Source organism: Carettochelys insculpta, chromosome 4 (assembly GCF_033958435.1).
Source record: "Carettochelys insculpta isolate YL-2023 chromosome 4, ASM3395843v1, whole genome shotgun sequence".
Lineage (NCBI taxonomy): Eukaryota > Metazoa > Chordata > Testudines > Carettochelyidae > Carettochelys > Carettochelys insculpta.
Window position 1 is genome coordinate 118,347,618 of NC_134140.1, and position 23,375 is coordinate 118,370,992.

A 23,375-nucleotide genomic window follows, 5' to 3' on the forward strand; every position below is an offset into this window, starting at 1 on the left:
TTAACTGCCCCCAAATTACCACTCTCAATGGCTGGTTGGGGAACTTGGGTCAACTCTCTACTCCAGGTTCTAGTCCAGGTACCCAAAGATCAGCAGTTCTGGGCTTCCTATTTCTGCCCACACTTCTCCTTCCTTGGATTACTCCCTAACCCTGTTGTTCCCTTTTTCTTTTTGGGGTGTACCCATTCCAAGAACCCTCCTCTTAGGGCATGGTTTCCCAAACTGGGGGGCATGAAGAAATTCCAGGGGGAGCAAGAGGCAACCCAACCCTTCCCCTGCACCCCCGCCACCGAGTCATTCCCCACACCCAAAGAAAAAGCTGGCCTTTGCTTCTGGCTCTCAGCCCCTGCCATTTCACGTGGGTGACCCGCTGCAGCCGCTATAAAAAGCAGGCAGCCAGCAAAGGCCCACATGGAGCTAGCTGCCTCCTGCAAAGGAGAATGAGTGTGGGTTGTGTGGGAGGAGGAGGACGGAGTTTGATGAGGGGCTAGTAGTGCCTGGCTTTGGGGGAGGGGGGACTCAGGCAGGCAGCTCAGAGGCGGCTGGGGTGGCTGGCCTACAGTAAAAAAGAGGTGCGGAGGCATGAGTGTTTCTCAAAAATCAAAAGGGAGGCATGATGCCGAAGAGTATGGGAACCACTGTCTTAGGGAATAACTGCTGCCTGACTTCCTGCAGTCTTTCCCAGCAGCCCCTCAACACTCCTCTCTCTACCCAGGGAATAACTGCCCTTTCTCAGTAACTCATGGGCCGCATGGTTGGCTGTGGTGGGCAACCTATGAAGTTCCATCTGCAACCCATGCATCCCCAATCGGCCTCTTTACCCCACACGCCTCTCACGTGCTGGGTATGGGCAATGTCCTATTCCTCCCCCTTCCTCCCAGCCTTCTGGAGCACCATGAATCCACTTATTTGTGCTCAGACCCTACTCCTCCGCCTCTTGCCACAGCTTTCAAGGGAGGTTGCAAGGTTGTACAGTAACAAGCAGCTCTGGGAGGGAGAGGGAAGATCAGGGATGGAGCATGAATCAGTGGATTCATGGCGCTCCAAAAGTGCTGGGAGGGAGGGGGAGGAGTAGGAAGCACAGGGCTCCTGTGGCACAGGGCACAAAAGGTGGAAGCAGGAGGGGGACAGACAGGGGATGTGCGGACCACAAGTGGAATTCCAGGGAATTCCATGATGTTGCCCATCATGCTGCTTTATAAGCCCTGCTTGTTCCTGCACAGGTGAGCCTCTCTCCAGTTGGCTGCCTCTGGCCTGAAGCTCCCCTCTTTGCAGCTTAATTAGCTGATGGGACCCACCCAGCCCTACCTAGCTCTTGTAAGCCTAGTGTGTGGAGCTCACCTCATCACACAAACATATTTGTAAACCAATTTTTGTGACCTACAATAGAAATGCTCCAATTCATACAATTCAGAGTAATTCTCTAACACATACTCTAACCTACTCACACAATACTCTAACACAGAGTAATTCTCTAACACTTTGCAGACAAATATATTCTGTGCACAAATCAATATTACATAGATATATGGTTCCATACTTTACACTCCAATGAATAGAGTCAAAATATTTTCCCTTATTTCACATGCAAATTGATCTGTACAGTCCTAGTACATCTCCCTTTCAGGTGAGTACATTTGATTAATAAGCTATGCCACAGGAGCCAGAGACTAGTGAGAAATGGATTAATACACAGTGGTGGAGATCAGGTAAGACCTGGGCTCTGGGGAACACAATGAAGAGGCAGAAAATGAGATAGAGGAATAGGAAAGAGGAAGAGAATAAAGCAGGTGAATTATATAGACAAAGTAAAATTGCATAATGGTGATTCATGCAGAATCCAGCATAAGAATGGTAAGACAGGCTAGTGAGGGAAAACATAGCCATTAAGTCTGCATCTACAGTAGCAAGTTATTTTGGAAAATCCGGCCCTTTTTTGAAATAACACACCGAGCATCTATACATGAAATGCGCTCTTTCAATCCAAAATTGAAAGAACTCGGCTCATCTTCCAGAAGCCTCTTCTGCTCTCAGATCAGGAATAGCACTTTTTTTTTAAAGCTTCTTTCAAAAAAAAAGTATGTGTAGATGCTCTGCAGGCCCTTTTTTCAAAAGAACAGTCCTCACAGTGCTGGATTTTTCGATCCCTGGCCCATTCTTTCAAAAGAGGAGGAGCTGTGTGTGAGGCTCTATATCGAAAGAGTGGAATTGATTTTTTTGATCTGCCTTCTTGTGCATGGACACGGTCTCTTGAAAGAAGTTTTTTCAGAAGAGATCTTCCAGAAGAACTTCTTTTGACAGATCAGTGTAGTGTAGATGTAGCCTGGATGTTTAAAACATGTCAGAGAATTTTTGTCCAACCAGAGGGATTACATTGTGGAAGAATGGCCATAATGCCACAGACCCAGCAATATGATTTACTACTTAATACATGGAGCTGCTTATCCTGGAACATGGGATGGCCATACTGAGCATGTACAAAATGCATAAAGGTACACAGACCTTGGCACCTGCTTTAATGGACATCAGGAAAAGGGACAAAACTGGTTCACCTACATGGCAAAAAAAAAGCAAGCTCTGAGAAGGAATCCACTAGGTCCTAGAAAATCTGCTTTTGGCCTTGTGTGTGAGTAGTATGGTGAATTATGGAGAGACAATAGCTGTCCCATATTAAGGCTACAATCCTCTTCTATTACAAAGCCTTATTTTAGCCTAATTATTATGTCTTGGAAAGCTAGTTTTTCATGTAAATTGCCAGATCTCATAGAGTCATACATTTTAAAGACAGGGAAAACCATTATGATCATCTCGTCTGACTTCTCCATAGCACAGGTTGTACAATACCAGCCGGTGATTCCTGCATGAAGCTTATACTTTCTGGCTAGAAGAGTGCAATCTTGATTTAAAGACTATAACTGATGGACAAGCCACTGCACCCCATGTAAATTGTTCCAATAATTATACATCCTTACTATTAAAAATCTGCACTTCATTTTCCATCTGACATTCTCTGTTATTTACCATTAAGGTCAAGTAAAATACATTTCCAAAGCATGAAGAAGATACAGCTAATGCTATTTGAGTTACAGGCAATTTAAAAATTACCCTTATTGTACCTTTCAACTTTTGGCTGAGTTTTCTTTGGCTGAGTTTCCCTCTAACTCCATATAATTTATTTGCTGTCTAAACTTCCCATATATCACCTTGAAACACATACACTATCTATAATTAAAGAAAAGAATTAAAGAATTGTTTTTTCATAGTTCATAATTAAAGAATTATGCATAAAGATTGTTTTTGTTACGGATGTTGTAAAGTCTAATGTTTCTCAGTTATTTAAAAGGAAACTACTTTTAATTATGCTTGTAGGTTATTTTAATTTTTTTATTTTTTTGCAGTCAAAAATATCTTTTTACGTAATAAATCAATGGGCAGCAATGAGTCACCAGAAAATTAATTAAAGGAAGAAATGGTGCTGCCACACTCTGTCGTTAATTTGAATACACATAGTTTTGTCTCTTTCTCAGAAGATATTACGTGTGATGTCAAGGTCTGTGTCTGCTATAGACCACCAGATCAGGAGGGCAAGGTGAAGAACCTTTCTTAAGACAACTAACAGAAGCTTCCAGATCACAGGCTCTGGTTCTTGTAGGAAACATCAATCAGGGAGGAAATGGTAGAGGAACGTAGATGTGGGTGGCAACCTGGGAAGCAGTGATCATGAGATAGTTGATTTCAGGATCCTGACCAAGGGAAGAAAGGAGAGCAGCAAGATACAGATTCTGGACTTCAGAAAAGCAGACTCTGACTCCCTTGGGGAACTGATATGCAAGGTCCCCTGGGAAGATAACATAAGGGGAAAGGAGTCCAGGAAAGTTTGCTGTATTTTAAAGAAATCTTTTTAATGGCACAGAAACACATCATCCTGATGTGCAGTTAAAAAGGCAAATATAGTAGGTGACCAGTGTGCCTTAAGATAGAAATCTTTGATGAGCTTAAATACAAAGAGGAAACTTAGAAGAAGTGGAAACTTGGACTGGTGACGATGGAAGAATATGAATCTATTACTCAAGCATGCAAGCGTGTAAACAGGTAGGCCAAAACACAACTGGAGTTGCAGCTAGCAAGGCATGTGAAAGGGGAAAAAAAGATTTCTACAAGCATTTTAGCAATAAGAAGGTTGTCAGGGAAGTTGCAGGACCATTACTGAACAAGAGGAGGTAATGTAGTGACAGAAAAAGTGGAAAAAGGTGAAGTACTCGATTTTTTTCCTTCTTTCTACACAGACACAGTCAGCTCTGAGAGTGCTGCACTAGGTAGCACAATATGGGAAGGAGCTGGGCACCCCTCAGTGGAGAAAGAAGAGATTAAGAGCCTTTTAGAAAAATTGGACATACACAAATCCATGGGGCCATATCAAATGCAGCCAAGTGTGCTGAGGGAGTTGTCTGAGATTGCAGAACCATTGGGCAATATCTTTGAAAACTCATGGCAATCGGGGGAGGTCCTGGACAATTGGAAAAAAGGCAAATGTAGTGCCTGTCTTTAAAAAAAGGGAAGGAGAAGAATTTAGGAAACTACAGACTTGTCAGCATCACCTCAGAGGTCAGAAAAATCATGAAAGGATCCTCACGGAACCCTTTGTAGAGCACTTGGAGGAGAGGAAAGTTATCAGAAATAATCAAGATGGCTTCACCAAGGGCAAAGTCATCTCTGACCAACCAATTCGTATATTTATCTATATTTATCTACACCCTTCTAGTTTCCATCCTGCACACGTGACTAGATCCATTGTTTATAGTCAAGCTCTCAGGTATAACCGCATTTGCTCTGATCCAACTGACAGAGACCAAAAACTACAAGAACGTTACCAAATATTCATAAACCTGAACTACCCACCAGGAGAAGTAAAAAAACAAATCGACAGGGCCAGATGCATACCCAGAAACCAGCTACTCCAAGATCGGCCCAAAAAAGCCAAGAACAGAACACCACTGGTCATCACCTACAGCCCCCAACTCAGACCACTGCAACGAATTATTAAAGACCTACAACCTATTCTTAATCAGGATGCCACACTCCAGAAGGCCCTGGGTGACATGCCTGTTCTCTCCTACAGACAACTCCCAACCTCATGAGGATCCTTACTAACAGCCACAGTCTATACCCCAGGAATACCAGTCCTGGAACCTTGCCCTGCAACAAAGCCCGCTGCCAGCTTTGTCCACATATCTTCTCTGGAAATACCATCACTGGACCTAACCAGGTTACTCACAGAATCACGGGCACTTTCTCATGCTCCTCTACTAACATCATATATGCCATCATGTGCCAACAATGCCCAGATGCTTTGTATATTGGACAGACTTCTAACTCCCTTAGACAAAGGGTCAACGGGCACAAAACAGACATTAAAACACTCCAGATCCACAAACCAGTTAGTCAACATTTTAATGGAATGGGGCATTCTGTCAATGACCTCAAGGTATGTGTGTTACTGAAAAGAAATTATCGCTCTTTTGTAGAAAGGGAAGCAGACGAATTGACATTTATATTCAAATTCGGAACATTAACACATGCTTTAAATCGGGATGTGAACTTTCTGAGTCACTATAGGGGCTCGTCTGCATACTTAACTCAATCTAATTCTTGATCTTCCCCCCCACCCCTCCAGTCTCTGATTTGCTCACCTTGATTATCTTTTTCTGATTTGTCCTCCTTGCTTACTGTTTTTGGTTCTCTGTGTCTTAAATATTGAGTCTGTTCTGGTCTGGCTATGGTCTGAAGAAGTGGGTCTGTCCCACGAAAGCTCACCTAATAAACTATTTTGCTAGTCTTTAAAGTGCTACTTGACTGCTTTTTGTTTTGATAGTGTATAGACTAGCACGGCTTACTCTCTGTTACTAATTTCCTTAGGAGAGTGGTGATGCTCTGAAATCAGTTGCCTAGGGAGGTGGTAAAATCACATTCCCTAAAGGTCTTTAAGTGATTGCTTGACAAAGCTCTGGCTGGGATGATTTAGTAGGGATTGCTCCTGCTTTCCAGCAGCAGGTTGGACTTTTTGACCCCTGAGGTCTCTTTCAACCCTATGATTCTGTGTAAAATTCTGAATTAACTTTGGATATCCCACACAGTCCTTTGCAATTCTCTGCCTTGTCAAGTCTCTGATACAAAGTTAACACAGGTTGAATCTCTCTGGTCCGGCACCCTCAGGACCTCAGTGATCCCAAATGAAGGATTTTGCCTGACCAGAGGAGGTTAATGCCCCCTGGTCCCTGGCCATGCCCACTGGCTGGACACAGCTCCCTGGCCCTGCAGATGCAGCTTTCTGCCACTGTGGGTTCTCCTCCCTGCCCCAGCCCTCTGTGGGGCAGCTGGAGGATGTGGGGGATGCTGGCTTCCCAGCCCCACTGCTGCACAGCTGCCAGGGGATGCTGGCACCCCAGCCCTGGCCCCCAATAGGGCTGCAGGGGGATGCCACTTCCAGACCCAGACCCACTGCCTGCCACAGGGCTGGCAGGAGGCTAACTTGGCTTGTTCTCCTCCCTGGCCCTCTGGTCCAGGAGCACCCTGCATCCTGCTGGAGAAAGGATGTTTTGCTGGACCAGAAAATGCCATTTTTAGGAGGTGCAACCTGTAATCAAATTCAACAGATTTGAGACTAACAACAGAGCAGAATTTACTAGCGGATTTATAGGGCCTCACACCTATTCAATGTTAAGACAGAAGAGCCATAGTGAGCGAATGGTATTTGACATACAATATGTATGCAGCTCTGAGAACTGCAGTGTCTATCCTTATTACACCCTTTATCATTTAGTACATTGTGTGTGGCAGAATTCAAAGACTGGTCAATTTGGCAGTCAGTTGCATTCAGATACAAAGCAGGGAGAGGAACTCAAATATAAAAACAGAATGGATACAAATTGCAAATTAGCACCCACTCACTATGGCAATTCAGTTCATTTTGTTACTTTAATTTTGTGCTACTATCATTCTGATACAATTAAAGTTGCCATGGTCAATTAAAAAAACGTAGTTAGCTAATTAGGTTGTCATGGAAACAAAAATACACTGAAAAAACAAAACAATAAAAGTTCTGAGATATTTTATGGGGTATTGTCCCTAACTTTGATTTAAAGAAGAGGAAACCATCCATACGCTAACTTACAATATTAGGAATTACCTAGAAACAGGAAAATCCACCAACATATTTCTAAAAGGATTTACGCTTTTATTTTGAGTAATCATTCTCAAGTTTCCGTTGTCATAAGACATTTGTAGGCAAATAATAACAGATTAACGAGGAAAAAATGACTTTTTTGTTCTTGGCTGCCAAGACAACTTACTTTTTTTTCTGGGGAAAAATCCTTCAATATGAGGAACAAACTGAATAAAAACATGGAACTATATAACTTAAGGAATATAAAGTACATCGCCTCACTTTTAATGAAAGCGATCAGTCAAAAAAGACAGATTCCAATGTATTGTTCCTCACCCTACAGCTATAATTAGGCATTATAATATCTTCTGAGTATGGGTAAGAGCTCGTTTTAACTTCTGAATTGGACCAGAGTCACATCTGTGTTTAGTTTCCATTCTCAGAAGGAACAAGTGCGTTTTTGAACTAAAACGTCTCATTTTCGAACTAAACTGTTGTTCAGGACATGAAAAATTTCATAATTATCTGTTTCTGTGGCCAAACTGATGTTTTCCTGAAATTTCATAAGGGCATATCATTTTTGGGTGGGAAAAAATGAAAAGTAAAGTTGGAGATGCTTTTGGAAAAAAACCCACCATTTTACCCCAGAAATAAGAGCACTCTGCATGTTACATGAATTCCAGAAGAAAATGCAATTTCTTCATATCAGTTCAGTACAGTCAATAAACAAAAGCTTAAATTTAAGCCAGTTAGTAGTCTCATTTACTTCAATAATATTAGTCAGACCCCCTCGCCCCTCCATGGCCTGCAGGCTGTCTGGGTGGGGTGAAGTTCTGGGGGCTGTCCCCAGCCTACAGCATCACCTTCTGTGTTTGGCAGGGGGCTGACTCTCTTGAACAATGCCCTCTGTGGCCTGTAAGCTCTTTATGGGTACGGGTGGTGACAGATTCTGGGTTTGGAGCAGGGGAGAAACTTACCCAGTCTTTGTGGCAGGTAAGATGATGGAGCTGCAGCCCTGCTGGCCTCTCTCTTGGTGCTGTAGCTGTCCCCAGTAGCCACACTCAGTACCACATTCCCCTGCCTGTGCCCCTCTCTTTTTTCCTCCCTCCTCCCGCTGTCCTCTCCCTTTCCATGTTCTGGTAAATTCCAGGATTTCAGGCATTTCCAATTTCCAGGCACAACCAAACACTGACCTTGGTTTAAGTTAGAGTAAAAGGAAGCTGCATATCAAATTTTGAGCTCATAGACATCATGTTTAAGAGGAGTTCTTGAACAAACAGCACCCACTGGCAGGCAGACAGAAAGAGACACACATTCTAAAATATAGACTATATGAATGCTGTTGCTGTAAACATCAGGAAAGAACATAAAGTGGACAACATGGTAAAATCTCTCCTACTACCAATCTCGTCTTTATGTCAACTAGAGAAGTTACCAATTGACCCTTCATGAATAGAAATGCAGTATAACAGTCTGATTTGGAACAAAACAGAAATTGTAGGTTGCTCTGAGTTATCCTGCTAATCAATTAACAGGAACATTTAAAAAAAAAGCCCATGTGAGCAAGCACCTCACATTCTTTGATTCACAGCCAAGTGCTACCATTGGCACTGACAGAGTGATTGAAGAATGACATATTTGCCAGGCATTACCACCAAAAGCCTTTTATATGCTCAAATTACATGACTGATGTTGACCTACAGATAGCTGTCAGACATTAAAAAATGCTTTTAGCTGTTTCTTTGTTAACTACAGATGGGCTTGAATGGTTGACAAATTAGTCAATATAGAGATATTATTTCAAATGGCCTGGAGATCCTATTAGAATCTGAAAAGGCCTGAAGTATCCCATTTGACTCACTTTCGTGTTGCCTGGGCATTTGGATTCTTTCCATTATGAAGGAAACCAGTGCAGTAACTTCTGAAACTTCAGCTCAGTTCTAAAACACTTCTTGGCAACACTCAGGAGTAGAACTTTAAAATCAAAGGCTAAAGTTTTCAAAAGCATTGCCTAAAATTAGGAGTTAAATCCATAAATAAAAGTGACTTAATTCTCAGAAGTTCTGAACATCTGACACATAGAGTGAAGACACAGGATATCGAGTTACAATAACCCAGCATGGAGGTGACAAATATGTGAACTTCAGTGGCTAGAGATCATCATACAAGCAGAATGTAGTCTCACTATTCTGAGAAGAAAGGCCCTTCCATAAAACCAACTATTTGATTTTCGAGGTTTAGCTATGTAATTTGTATGATCGGAAGCCTACACAGGAACTTAATTGCTAGGAACATGTGCTCACAAAATAAGAGAGAGTTATGGTTGCTCTTAAATTGTTTCTCTCTTCTGATTGGCAACATCTTGATCTTTCCATGTTCATCTTATATTTGTCTCTTTTGATTGTCTATTTTTCTCCTGTCCATTCCTATAAAACTAGTGCTGGCTACGGATCTGGCAATACTACACCCTGAAACTTTTCCTCAGTAGGAGTGATTGCAATGGCTTCAATCAGCCTGCGATGGGAGCATTAAAAAGCCATTCTAATTCATTAATATTTAGTCATTGATTCCAAGGATCTGTACTCCATTGGCTAGTCTGTGCTACCATATACTATTTCTTTTTGTGCATTAGTGCAAGTATGTTTACACTAGGAATCAGCACCACCAGCTTCAGTGTAAATACAGTCACAATTAGGGATCTGCAACTATGAGGTGTGACACCAGCTTGTATTGACTTGCCCCAGTTAGCTTTAATTTATCTAGCTCAGGTACCAGAGCTGGGAAGCAGCTGTACAAGCTTGTCTAGAATCTGGGTGCTTGTAGAGCTAGGCCACATAGAAGTGTGCTGCCATAGTACCCAAGCTAACCAGACTAAAGCTTGCTCAGGTATTTGTAGTACGAACATATCCTTAGTGAAAATAACTTGTCACCATGTTCCCATTCTTTCACTCTCAAAGGAAATGGTTTGTAGCTCTGGGGTTAAGGTTACGTAGCTCTGGGGTTGCTCTAAATTAATCTCCTTGCTCTCATAACCCCTATGGCTCATGCCTCTTATCTCCCCCCATTTTCATCCCTGCATGCCTCTGATATGCTGTCTACACTGGGGGGCCTGCCTGGAAAACTGGGTTTTAAGAAATATTTTGAAGGGATGGCAAGTGAGCGATTGGTGAATGTAAACAGGAAGACTATTTTATGCACAGGGAACAGCATAAAGCCAACAGTGGAAAAGCTGATGAGATGTGCAGTCAGGAAAAAGGGGAATGGGATAGTAGAAGGAGCAGGTGGGGGGACAAAAGTAAAAGATAGAATTGAGGGTGCAGACAAAAATATAGAGTACACATCAGAATCTATTTTGAATAATAGGAATGCTTGGAGAAACAAGACATTTTTCTCCTGCAGAGCTGTTTTCTATACCATCAAATTCAAAGCAACTCTCCCGAGTATTCAGCTTCCTTTTTTCCCATTTGTTTGTTGTCTGCTTGTTTAGAGGACTAGCAACTTGTATACCAGTGATATAGATAAAAGCACCCCATTCTTAAAAGTAAATGTCAAAGAATACATACTCTCACCAAGCTCAAATGCCAACTGATAGATGTCAGAACTACTACAGTATTTCCCATTCAAAATATCAATTGCAGCATGTTCTCCAACCATCATGTTTTGTGCAAAAACAAGTGCTTCTATAGCTCACTTCAGACATTCACTGATTGCTCCAATATCTAGCAATGATCAGCCTATTACAGTGGTTCTCAAATTGTGAGTCGAAATCCCAAAGTGAGTCATGGGTCCTTTTTAATTGGGTCTCCAGGGCAGTGGTTGGACATGTTAGGGTCCATGGCTAAAGAAAAGTCCAAGCCCCACTGCCTGGGAACAAAGTTGAAGCTGTGGGCTTCAGCTGTGCTTGGCAGGATTCAGGTACAGGTCTCCTGCATGGCTCTGAAGCCCTGAGGCTTTGCCCTCACCCCACCCTGCAGGGCAGACTTCATGGATTGTGTAGTAATTTTTGCTGTTCAAAGGGAGTCATGGGGCAATGAAGCTTGAGAACCCTGGGCCTATTATATCCTAAGCACCAGGCGCTGCCAGCCTACTGCGTGTGGTGCTGCTGTGCTAGGCTGTGGTATTCACAGCTCCCATGTGGTATACATCTCATTAGGAATACATAGAAACACTGGTTCTTGTACTTGTTAATGGAACTTTCTGTGTTTCTCTTCTCAAGGTGAAGATGTCTTTAGACAATAAACTCCACTTCTGTGGATGTGAACTTTCCAGTTCTGTGCCTGCTTTTAATTATGACAGAACAGCCCTATGAAGGTTTTATAACAGATACTTTGCTCAATATGTGCTGCATGGTTTGTTCCAATATGTGTAGTGTGCATGTATTGACGTGTCTGTTAGAAAGCCAGGAGGCCATTATAAGTTGTTTAAAGCAAACAGTTTAAGGAGTTTCCATGGATATAAATCACTGCCGAGGGGTAAAATTTTCAAAGGCATCTAAATGATTTAGGGACCTAAACCTCTTTGATTTTCACCACTTTCACACTGAACTCAATGGGAGTTTTACCATGATTTCTCCCTGCAGCTTCCTCTATAAATACATAAAACGTGCTTATCGAGCTGTGCTCCTCACCCCAAAAAATAGAATATCATTTGTTTCGAAATATCAGTCAGCTTGCTCCATGCACCTGCTTAAAAAAATTAAAATGGGAAACACAAAGTATTAAGTGGTTGTAATACATGTTTCTGCTGAGGTCCTCTATCAGAAAACATGAAACGTATTTTAATTGGAAAAAACTATTTGTGGCCTCTAATTACCCCCATGTGTACTCAACACTGACACACTGTTTACAGGACATAAAGTATATTTTTAGTCAAGTTAAACCAGACTAAACGTGAACTTTGGTTAATAAACTCAAACCATCAACTGAGCAATGTTGTGATCAGGACAGGACCACATGAAATTATCTCAACTGTAGCTCCTACTGAATTAAAATAATTGTTTTTAAAACATATCTTGCAAGTATATTTACCAAATTTCCAGAGAGTCACAGAAAATGCCAAACCAGTCCATCTAGTCTCATACTATCATACAATCATGTATGATAATCCATTACTATCTACTGGGCTTATACACGTAAACATGAGATTTACATTACTTACAAATGTGCATCACACAAAATACATTGAAAAGAAGAACATTCAAATGTTGAAGTCTCTTTTAATCCTTTTATGATCTTTGCCAGAACTGGATATTTTGACAATGTTTCATGGTTTAATTATACCCTGGTTAGGAAGAGAATTTTCTTTGTCCAGCTTTAAACATATTTTCTTTCAGCATTAGTGAATATGTTCTTGTTCTTGTGTTATGAGAAAGAGTACAGGAACACCCAACTGATCATCTCTGGACTGCTTCTGATTTTTGTGTACATCTATTATGCCCACTCTTATGGGCCTGCTTTCTAAATCTGATGGTACTAAACTTTTAAGTTATAAGTTTTTCTGTGCATCTCTTCATTTCCACCCTGTCCTGACTTCCTTCAATCTCCTTATTTTATTTTATTTTATTTTGTTTTTTTGAGAAAGGGTAGATGTCATTAAACACAATAGTCAAGCAGACATGTCTGCAGCCAAAAGAGAGTCCAAACTGACTAAATAAGTTACATAAAGATAACTGGATGTTCAGAGGAAAGATGACTCTGTTGCTCTTACCATAAATACTTCTTTCAACACATAACATGAAACATGAGTCTGATTTAATATTTCTGAACTTAAATTATTGTTCAGAGAACAAGGCAAGATCCAATAATTTGGTCCTCATGGTCTTTCTTAAGGACACATCCAAGAACCAAAAAGATCTTGCTTTGTTTAGTTTATGTTCATCATAGCGTAACCCTTCCTGCCCCAAGGACCAGTGCATTTCAGCCCCAGCCCTGGGAACTACAAGCTGTGGACTACAGTTATATATATATATATATATATATATATATATATATATATATATATATATATATAAAAAACAGTACAGCTGAGTGTGCATTCACTTTCACGTGTCGAGATTCCTGTTTTTTATGAACACTGAAAGGGAAATTTTTTCCTCCGTGCTCCGACCCTATATTAGCCACCTTGGATCCCTCAGTTACATGAACTAAGAAAGTGGTCCAGTACATCATGGTAATCAGTCCCAATGTTATCTTTCAGTAGAAAAAAAAATCTTTGAATTGTTGGTTGAAAACTGTTCCCAAAAATTCTTGATTTTGCTTAAGTGCTACTCTAGATCCACTCCTCAAATCTCTTTGAAAAAGCAACTGCCTAAAAATAAAACACTGCATTATCTAAAGCTGAGATTTACTTCTATCATCTAATATAGCATCTTCACTTGGAGTTTTCTCTGCAGGAAACGTAGCAACGTCAAAGTGCCAAAATAAAGTTATTTTTCTTGGGACTGAAAAAATAAATCCTGAAAAAAATCAGTGTTGTAGTATTTCAAGAACCCTCCTTTTATTTGGCACTCATAGTACCTATTCTTATGGAGCTTCTGAGGTATAAAAGGTCATTTCTACTAAAATGCTTTTTTCTTATTACAAGAAAAACAGAGGTACTGAAATACTATATTACTTTATTTTGCAGTAGGTTTTCTGTTTCCATAGTTATGAATTCTATTACTCTAACAACCAAGTGCCCTGTTCAGACTTTATGCAGCAAGCAACTGGCTACTACATAAGCATTTCAATGTGAAATTTACTGTTGTGGAAATGCAGTTGTAGCTGTCACAGACAAATAGGCTTCACTGCTCTTTGGGGAAGGACCATCAACACTTTAGCATATACAACAGGAGTAAATATCATATTCTGCATTATTAAATAGACCCCCATTCAACATTATCTATAGTAAGGCCTCCTTGCAACAAAGAACTATAAGGTTACTAGAATTTTAAAATTTTTTTACCGTTTGTTTTGTTCTTTCGGTCTAACAGCCTATCATTTGCAATTAAATACTTTGTTGTTTGAACAGAAAACTCCACATTAAATCATGGAAAAATCAGACGCTTGCTTAACATATTGTCTCACCTTGCGGATGCCTCTGCCAAGATCTTCTCCATAATTGGTCCCTAGAATTTCAAAATGGACATTGGGATTCCCCCCATTTTCTGCAAATTCTAGTTGTCCAGTCAAGCCATTCACGCTGCCCTGATGGAAAGAAAGATGATTGAGTGAAAACTCAAAAGTAGCCAATTAAACCATATATGTACTTGGGACTTATGCACTAGCTATGCAAAACATGGACAATAACAGAAGCAGATGGTGAACCTCAATACGTGCAGTTTGTGTATGGAACCAAAAATCTTTGGTCCTTATGCATCACTTCATTACTCCAGTTTTATACTGGTGAAACTATTAATTTTAGAAGAGTTATGCAGGAATAAAACTGGGGTAACATTAGTGAATCATACACTTGTGGTTATTTCAGAGTGACCATATCTCCCTGTCCCCAACATAGGACAGGGAGATATGGGGTTGGGTAGGAATGGCAGCTTCTCCAAGCCCTAATGAACCACAAAGGAGTGGCAGCCGCTGGCACTCCCTGGGAGCCCCAGGGAAGCGGCAACTGACAACGCTCTCCAAGAGCCAGGGAAAGCCACAGATGCCAGTGCTCCCCAGAAGCCTGTGGAAGCTGCAGCCGCTGGCGCTCCCTGAGGTCCTGGAGAATCTGCAGCCACTGGTGATCCCTGGGAGCATGGGAAAGCCGCAGCTGCCAGCGATCCCCCAGAGCCCTGGGGAAGCAACAGCTGCCAGTGATCCCCTGGGAAGTGGCTACTTCCAACACTCCCTGGGAACCCAGGAAAGCAGCAGCTGCCCATGCTCCCCCAGCTTCCCTGAGGCTGGGAAGAGGGGAGGGGGGTTTGGGGCAGATACAGGACAATTAGTCCCCTTTAAAAAAAAAAGAAAAAAGGTCATGATGCCTTTTTCATCTCAAATACAGGACCATCCTGCCCAATACAGGATGGATGGTCACCCTGGTTTATTCAGATCTCCACTAACATTCAAATCTATGGAATTACAAGAGAATCCTATTAAAACAGGATGGGATTTTTTTTTTCTTTTTTGCAAGATTTCCATTCTGCTTCCAGTCAGGCTAACCAGTGGTCTTCATTAAGGTATTCTTGCATTACAGCTTTTGGTCCCAAAGAGAAACTTGGAGTGAAACCCTGGTCTCACTGAAGCCAACTGCAGCCTTGCCACTCTTTGCAGTGGGATTGGGATTTCACCCAGGAAGCACACATGTACAAGAAAAAGGAAATAAAAAAAACACTGAAATTTTTCAAGTTCCTCACCTCCAAGGCAGACACAGAATGAAACCAAACTGAGTTTGGAACAAAAATTCACAGTGGCTCCTTTGGACCCCTCAGGATTAGAGGTTTATATAGCTGAACTAACAGATCTCTGTAAATAACTGATAGCTCCTTTCAAGCACTGTGAATGTAAGTAAAGCAGCAATGCCCTGTACCTTCAGGCCATTTTTTATTAAGGTTGACATGGATGACAATACAGCAGAGCAGGATCAACGACAGGTGGGTAGGAATGGAGGGGGAGCAGTTACCATAGGGCCCAGCATTTCAAGGGGGTCTGGCGTTCTGGCAGCAGTGGCAGCTGGAGCCCAGGCCCCTTTGAAGTGCTGGCAGTGCTGCTCTGCCAATCCACATGGCTGTAGAGAACGCGGCATCGAGGTCCCAGCAGCACTTAGGGCGACTGCCCTTGGCCCCACCCATTCTGTTCGTGGCCCCATTCCCTAGGTCTGAGAGTTAAGACAGGTCATCAGAAGGTACTAAGAACATGAGAATAGCCATAATGTGTCAGACCAAAGGTCAGTCTAACCCAGTATCCTGTCTCCTGACAATGGCCAATGCCAGATGCCGCAGAGAAAATAAACGGAAATAACATTAAGTGATGCATCATCCCCTTACACCCAGTACCAGTAATCCACATATTCCTGGAAGGCAAAGGAGAATAAACAACTGAAATTACAATTTCATGAAATTACAATTCAATGAAAATTTAGTATGTATGGTACACAGTGTACATCCACTCACAAGTCTGTGACAAATGCTAATGAAGGATTGTAATATGTTCAAAGAAAGAAAATAAACAGCATGAGTCGTCTTGTTTAGGGGTAAGGCACTGAAGTTTTAGAACTACATGTGGGGTTCAGAGAAACTCCTAGGCATTCCTTCAGTCTGTGAGGACAAGTGGCCAGCAAATTTGATCGTTGGAGTAAAAGCTTCAGTGAAACTTGTATAACTAAGGAAATAATTTGTGGTAAACTATGTTGTAGGAGTTAGGGGAACACCTTGTTTGTTTGGACTCTAAAAAGTGTACTACAATTTCATTTTTATGCAACCATTTGTTCTCCTTTCTCATGAGGAATACAAAACAGTGCTCTGAAGTGTTCTTAGCTTCTGTTTGCCAGAAGCTGGGAATGGGTGACAGGGAATGGATTGTTTGATGACTGACAGTTCTGTTCATTCCCTCTAGGGCACCTAGCATTGGAATGATTGGAAAATAGGACAGTGGATTCGATGGACCAGTGGTCTGACAGTATGGCCCTTCTTACAGTAAGCCATTCTAGGCCCCAATGTAGACATCACTACTGATAGAGAGCTAATCTCCAGCTGAGCTATAAGAACATACCACAGCAGTGAGCAGTAAGCCCTGTGACAATAAGGAAATCTAAGTAAAATGTCAGGGGACTTGGCAGAAATGCTGTAGCAGTTGAAGTTTTCAAACTAAATTTCTGATCCAATGGTAGCAATTATTTTGATAGCTTAACAGCACTTCCAACATATTTTCCTTTCCCAGTGCTGACAAACAGGCTTCACTGCCAGAGTCTGTACAGCATCGGTAGTCCTCCAACACAAAACAAAACAAAAACAAAAACAAGTATATTTTATTTACCCAGATTCTTAAGAGGCTGGAATTGCAGAGAAAAGAAGATGTATTGTACAGTCAGCTAAAGTTAGTTAATGTTGGTTCAATCTTAATTCAGAATTAATGTGGTATCCGTACCTCTCTGCTTATTCACTTGTGTTTAAAATATTTCTGCACATTCTGAGATCCTTGTGTTTAATGGAATTTCATCTGTAATTAGAACACATTTTTGCAATCATGTGGTTTGGGAAGAAGAATGTAACAATAACTGATCTCAGATTACGTGACAAACCTCTCTCTTCTGACTGTGGAGGTATGGAGTTGGCAGGAGGCAAGAATATAAAATCACACAACAGAGCAGAGAGCCATGTGGTAGAAATCTCAAACTCCTCCTCCCAGAATTTGTTCACGTGTATGGAAAGACCCTCCCTCCAGCCACAGTCCTGCCAGGTAACCATGGCTGGGCCAGTAATAATGTCATCATTGACTGTCTGGACTATGGGTCAGCAACCACAACAGCAAGAAGAGCCATTTTTTTTAATTCAGTAAAAAAAAACCATAAAAACAAAAAACAATAATTCAAGAGCCACAAGGCATGTAAATATGAAGCGGTCCTTGATAAATAATGTCAAACCACATGATTTTGTAACACCTGTGTTAAGAACAGCACAGACACAATGATTTGTAATGTGATACATGTTCACTGCAGAATGTTCACAAACTTTTTACATGTTCTATTTCCTCAAAGTTTACATGTGTGTGTTTGTATCACTACCTTCCTGACTTTCACTCCCAAACCTTCTCTTTCTCTGGAGGACACTAGGGGAAGTTATCCAACGTTTAGAGCTCACACATTGTTTGCTATTTAGCTATGAGTTGTTTATTTTTGGGCTTTTAGATGGTCACCATTTATCGAAAATAATCAGGAGGTTTTTTTTCTTTGCATTTATAGCATCAGGAGCCATCATTTGTACAAAATATGCAGCCAGATAAACTTCCTTAATGGATCACTTAATGAAACTTCTCTTCCTATCCAGATTTCCCTTTTCTGCACAGTCTTCCTCCTACGTGGATCTTTTAGGAGTCAAAGCTATCTGGAGGAGCAGGAGGCCAAATGCCCTAATCAGCTTTCTTCAGAAAGTGAAGCCATTAGGCTTGTTTTGTGACTTTTGTCCCTTCTGCCCTGCATGGCAGAAGGTGTATGTAAGGGAACTGGTCACTTATAGGACTGCACTGGTTTAACAGCTGCCTTAATTTTCTCGATATGAAGTGATCCCTCCAAGTTCTCTCTGGTTTTCTGCAGTTATTAGGGTAATTGCTAAGACAGTCAAATAAATTTGGAATGGTACTCAAATTGTTTTAGAAAAGGGACTAATTAGAAGCCAAAATGAACCAAATGAAGACAGATTTATAATCTACAGTATAAGGCTTGAGCAAGAAGATTCATTTACAACTGAGTAACATCCTGACATAGTTAAAACTGTGAAGAGCAACTGCTGTCAAGATTAAAAAGTGTTTCAACCATGTTCCTAAATTGGTTCCTCAGCTGTTGGAAAACTTGGGAACACTATTAAAACATGGCCTAGTACCATATACACTGGCTAGAACAAATACTTTATATTGTGCCTTCGCTTGACACTTTTACAGCACACTTGGTGCCTCACATCAAAAAGCGAGGTTGCCTATCAACTGTAAAGATATTTATCCTCACTGTTTCTTCTAGGTTTTAAAACATCCTCTGCAGTGTGGGCAAGCACACAGAAATGTCTGTAAGCATTACATCTTTGTGTTGAATATTTATTCTCCATCAATGTCTGCAGTATCAAATTTGCTCAGTGTACAAACTTGAAAACACATTTTTTTTCTAACAGCCAACAATGCAAGCTTAATCTGCTATCGGAAAATCAAACTGTATCTCTTCTGCTTCATACATCAGCACTAACAATAACAAATTCTGAATCGGCATTCAAAAGACAATTCTGTTGATGATTCATGAGGTAGAATAAAGCACAGCTTGCTCTGCCACAGATAGATGGGCTCTACAGTGCCAGTAGTGGTAAGAACTTGGTTTTTATCATTGAACTACACAATCTGGAAGGAGATGAGGGTAGGGATGGTAGAGAGCAGATTTATGCCACAATATGGAGCCATTTTTCCTACATCATAATCATCACTATCATCCTATTTTAATTTATTCTGAGACTATTCAGGAAGATTAGTATTTTCAACCACAATCACTGTTTTATGTTACTGCCTTATTTTCTTCATATTCCAACGTCTTTATTAACTAATAAAGTTAGCCAAGGCTTGAATCCTTGAGGATATTTATTTTTAAAGGAAAAAAATAAAAAAATTTAAAACTATTTGCAAGAGCTGATCAGATTGTTAATGAATGAATTACCTTATGCATTTAGCCATTTATTTTATTCTAAAATACTTTGCAAACAGAGTTTTATGTTCATGAATTATGACAGCCTCAGTGGGATTTAACTGGTGCATGGGCCTTATGCTAGCTCTCTATGCAGATGTAATTTTTTCCCTGTGTGAAAATCACAAACATTTATACTTTGAATATTCACAAATACTGGTAAAAGGACTGCACAAATGAACCCTTTTTGCATTTCTGCCTCATCCCAGTATTTTTTCCTGCCCCATTAATGCAAACGGCAAAATTCTGCATTTCTCTCAGACGACTGCTACTCTTTTCAATAAATGACACTGTAGCTTGAATTTTCTCTGTAGTTTGTCACCACTTCCCTTCCTTCTGAATATTTTCTAAACATTGCATTGTGTATCTTTTAAAGACCCACATATCTCTTCTCCTGGTTTTCCCGCCAGGAATTTGAGCTACATTTCATCTGAGGCTGAAATATTTTCAGATGTTGCCATTCCTTGATCATCTATTCTAGAATGACGTTTTAAAAGCTTTTTTCTATCCCAATGAAAATATTCCATCAATTTCACTGGGTATCAATATTTATTCTAATTTTGGACTCAATCTTGGGCTCAGCCTATGTGCACCAAAGCAGGGTTTTTTAATAAAGCCTCCTTATTCATGCTACCCATATAGATTATACAGAAGGGAGAGCAGCCTTCAGTGTTCCCCTTTCCATGCATACAGGCAGGGTGTGTTCACAGCTTTGGCTCTAGGCACTACCCTAACATCCATGGACCAGCCAATGCAGTAGAGCTAAGGCAAAAGGGGCAACTGACCAGACTGTGACTTTTAGTCTGCTTCCACACTCCCACTCTCCTGTCGGAGATGGCATTGTAATGAGGCAATTTGAAGCAGGCTAATGAGGTGCTAACATGCATATTCAGTGCCTCATTAGCATAATGGTGGCCGCGTGAATTTGGAAGTGCAGACTTTAAATTGCAGATTGATAGTGTAGATGAGGGCAGCTTCAAAATAAGCGGGCCACTTTGACATTCCCTTACCCTAATCTAGTTCTGGGGGAGTAAAGGAATGACAAAGTGGGGCTCTTATTTTAAAGCTGCCCCCATCTTCACTGTCAATCTGCAATTCGAAGTCTGCACTTTGAAATTCATGAGGCCGCTATTATGCTAAGAAGGCACTGAATATGCACATTAGTGCCTTATTAGCCTTTTTCTAATTGCCTCATTACCATGCCACTTTCCAAAACATCGGAAAAGTTCCTGATAACGCCATCCTTGCCACAACGGATGTAGAGGCTCTGTACACTAATATTCCACATAAAGATGGATTACAAGCAATCAGGAATACCATCCCTGATGCCACTACAACCAATCTGGTGTCTGACCTCTGTAACTTTGATCTCACACACAATCATTTCCGTTTTGGGGACAATTTATACCTCCAGATTAGTGGAACTGCTATGGGCACCCGCATGGCCCCAAAATATGCTAATATATTTATGGCTGACCTGGAGCAACATTTCCTCAGCTCTCATCCCCTAGTACCACTCCTCTACTTAAGATACATTGATGACATCTTTATGATTTGGACCCATGGTACAGAGGCTCTAGAAGAATTCCACAGAGACTTTAACAATCTACACCCCACCATCAACTTATGCCTCGATTACAACATGCAAGAGATACATTTCCTGGATGCTACAGTACTAATCAAGGATGGCCTGATCAGTACCACACTGTACCGAAAACCTAATGATTGCTATACTTATCTACACCCTTCTAGTTTCCATCCTGCACACGTGACTAGATCCATTGTTTACAGTCAAGCTCTTAGGTACAATTGCATTTGCTCTGATCCAACTGACAGAGACCAAAGACTACAAGATCTTTACCAAATATTCATAAACCTGAATTACCCACCAGGAGAAGTAAAAATACAAATCAACAGGGCCAGAGGAATACCCAGAGACCAGCTACTCCAAGATCAGCCCAAAAAAGCCAAGAACAGAACACCACTGGTCATCACCTACAGCCCCCAACTCAGACCACTGCAACGAATTATTAAGGACCTACAACCTATCCTTAATCAGGATGCTACATTCCAGAAGGCCCTGGGTGACATGCCTGTTCTCTTCTACAGACAACCTCCCAACCTCATGAGGATCCTCACTAACAGCCACAGTCTATACCCCAGGAATACCAGTCCTGGAACCTTTCCCTGCAACAAAGCCCACTGCCAGCTTTGTCCATATATCTTCTCTGGAAATACCATCACTGGATCTAACCAGGTTACTCACAGAATCACGGGCACTTTCTCATGCTCCTCTACTAACATCATATATGCCATCATGTGCCAACAATGCCCAGATGCTTTGTATATTGGACAGACTTCTAACTCCCTTAGACAAAGGGTCAACGGGCACAAAACAGACATCAAAACACTCCGGATGCACAAACCAGTTAGTCAACATTTTAATGGAATGGGGCATTCTGTCAATGACCTAAAGGTATGTGTGTTACTGAATAAGAATTATCGCACCATTCTGGAAAGGGAAACAGCCGAGCTGGCTTTTATATTCAAATTCGGCACATTAACACATGGTTTAAATCGTGATGGGAACTTTCTGAGTCACTATAGGGGCTTGTCTGCATACTTGGCTCAATCTAATTCTTGACCTTCCCCCCCAACCCTCCGCTCTGTGATTTGCTCACCTTGATTATCTTTTTCTGATTTGTCCTCCTTGCTCACTGTTTTTGTTCTCGGTGCCTTAAATATTGAGTCTGGTCTGGTCTGGCTATGGTCTGAAGAAGTGGGACTGTCCCACGAAAGCTCACCTAATAAACTATTTTGCTAGTCTTTAAAGTGCTACTTGACTGCTTTTTGTTTCCATTTCTTAGATGCTTGCTCCTTTCCCTGATCTGTTCATCTCATGTACTTAAAAGTAACCTCAGTCTTTGTCCCATGAAAGCTCACCTAATAAATTATTTTGTTAGTCTTTAAAGTGCTACTTCACTGCTTTTTTGTTTTGACAGTCTTCCACAGTTTCTTGTTCTTCACCTTTCTCTCATCACTTCTCCACACTTCTACGAGTACCATTCCTTTACTGCTATACACTTCTTTTACCTCTTCCACTGGGATTTTTGTTCTCTCTTTACCTCTAATACTTCAAATTTATCTGATTAAATATTTCCTTTTTTATTCTCAAATCCATAAATCAAAGTGGTCCCATAGATTTCAAAAGGCAGTTCACATACATTGAGGCATTTTACTTATGCAAAAGTTCTCTTCGTCTGACTTTAAAACTACCATGATCCAGCTTTAATGGTTAGATAAAACCCAGCCTCAGAGGGAGAGAGCTCTACGTAAAATCTTTAAGCAAGCAAAGGACAGGACAGCATCTCCTTCTGTATGCCATGTTACATGTGCTATTTCCACCCAGTACTGGGCTAGTTACAGCCAAGGGAGCAAAAAGAGACACAGCCCAGTAAGGACAGAGAACTTTGACTCGGTCCCTCTGCTGGTCTCAGGCTGGTGATCCTTCCTTTCTCATCACAAAACTGCCTTTTGTCAAAGTCTGCTTCAGTCACAACACAACACACAGGGCCTGCAATGGGCGCTATGAAAGCCTGACCATGTGTGCATTTCTGGCAAAGAAGCTCCTGCAATATTAGCCTGTGCAGAGTTGCTTGATACGGTTGCCCCATGTCTGGCTTTTTACCAGAATGCCCAGTTGAAAAGAAACCCTGGTGGCTCTTGCTAGTACTGCTGACCAGGCCCTTAAAAGTCCAGTTGGAGTCACAGTGAGGCTGTTTGCTGTGGCTGTCCCTCTTGGCTGTGGCTCCATACGGCTCCCAAAACCAGCAGCATGTCCCACCTCTAGCTCCTATGCAGAGGG

General features: G+C 41.3%; 1 protein-coding gene across 3 annotated transcripts in view; it reads right to left on the reverse strand.

Moving 5' to 3' along the window:
* GRID2 (glutamate ionotropic receptor delta type subunit 2) overlaps window positions 1-23,375 on the reverse strand; it is a 1,071,343-nt gene that overhangs the window by 324,468 nt on the left and 723,500 nt on the right. For all 3 annotated transcript variants that reach the window (XM_074993599.1, XM_074993598.1, XM_074993600.1), the window contains exon 8: window positions 14,227-14,346. In XM_074993599.1, the coding sequence (XP_074849700.1) occupies window positions 14,227-14,346 (120 nt within the window). The remainder of the gene's footprint in view (window positions 1-14,226; window positions 14,347-23,375) is intronic.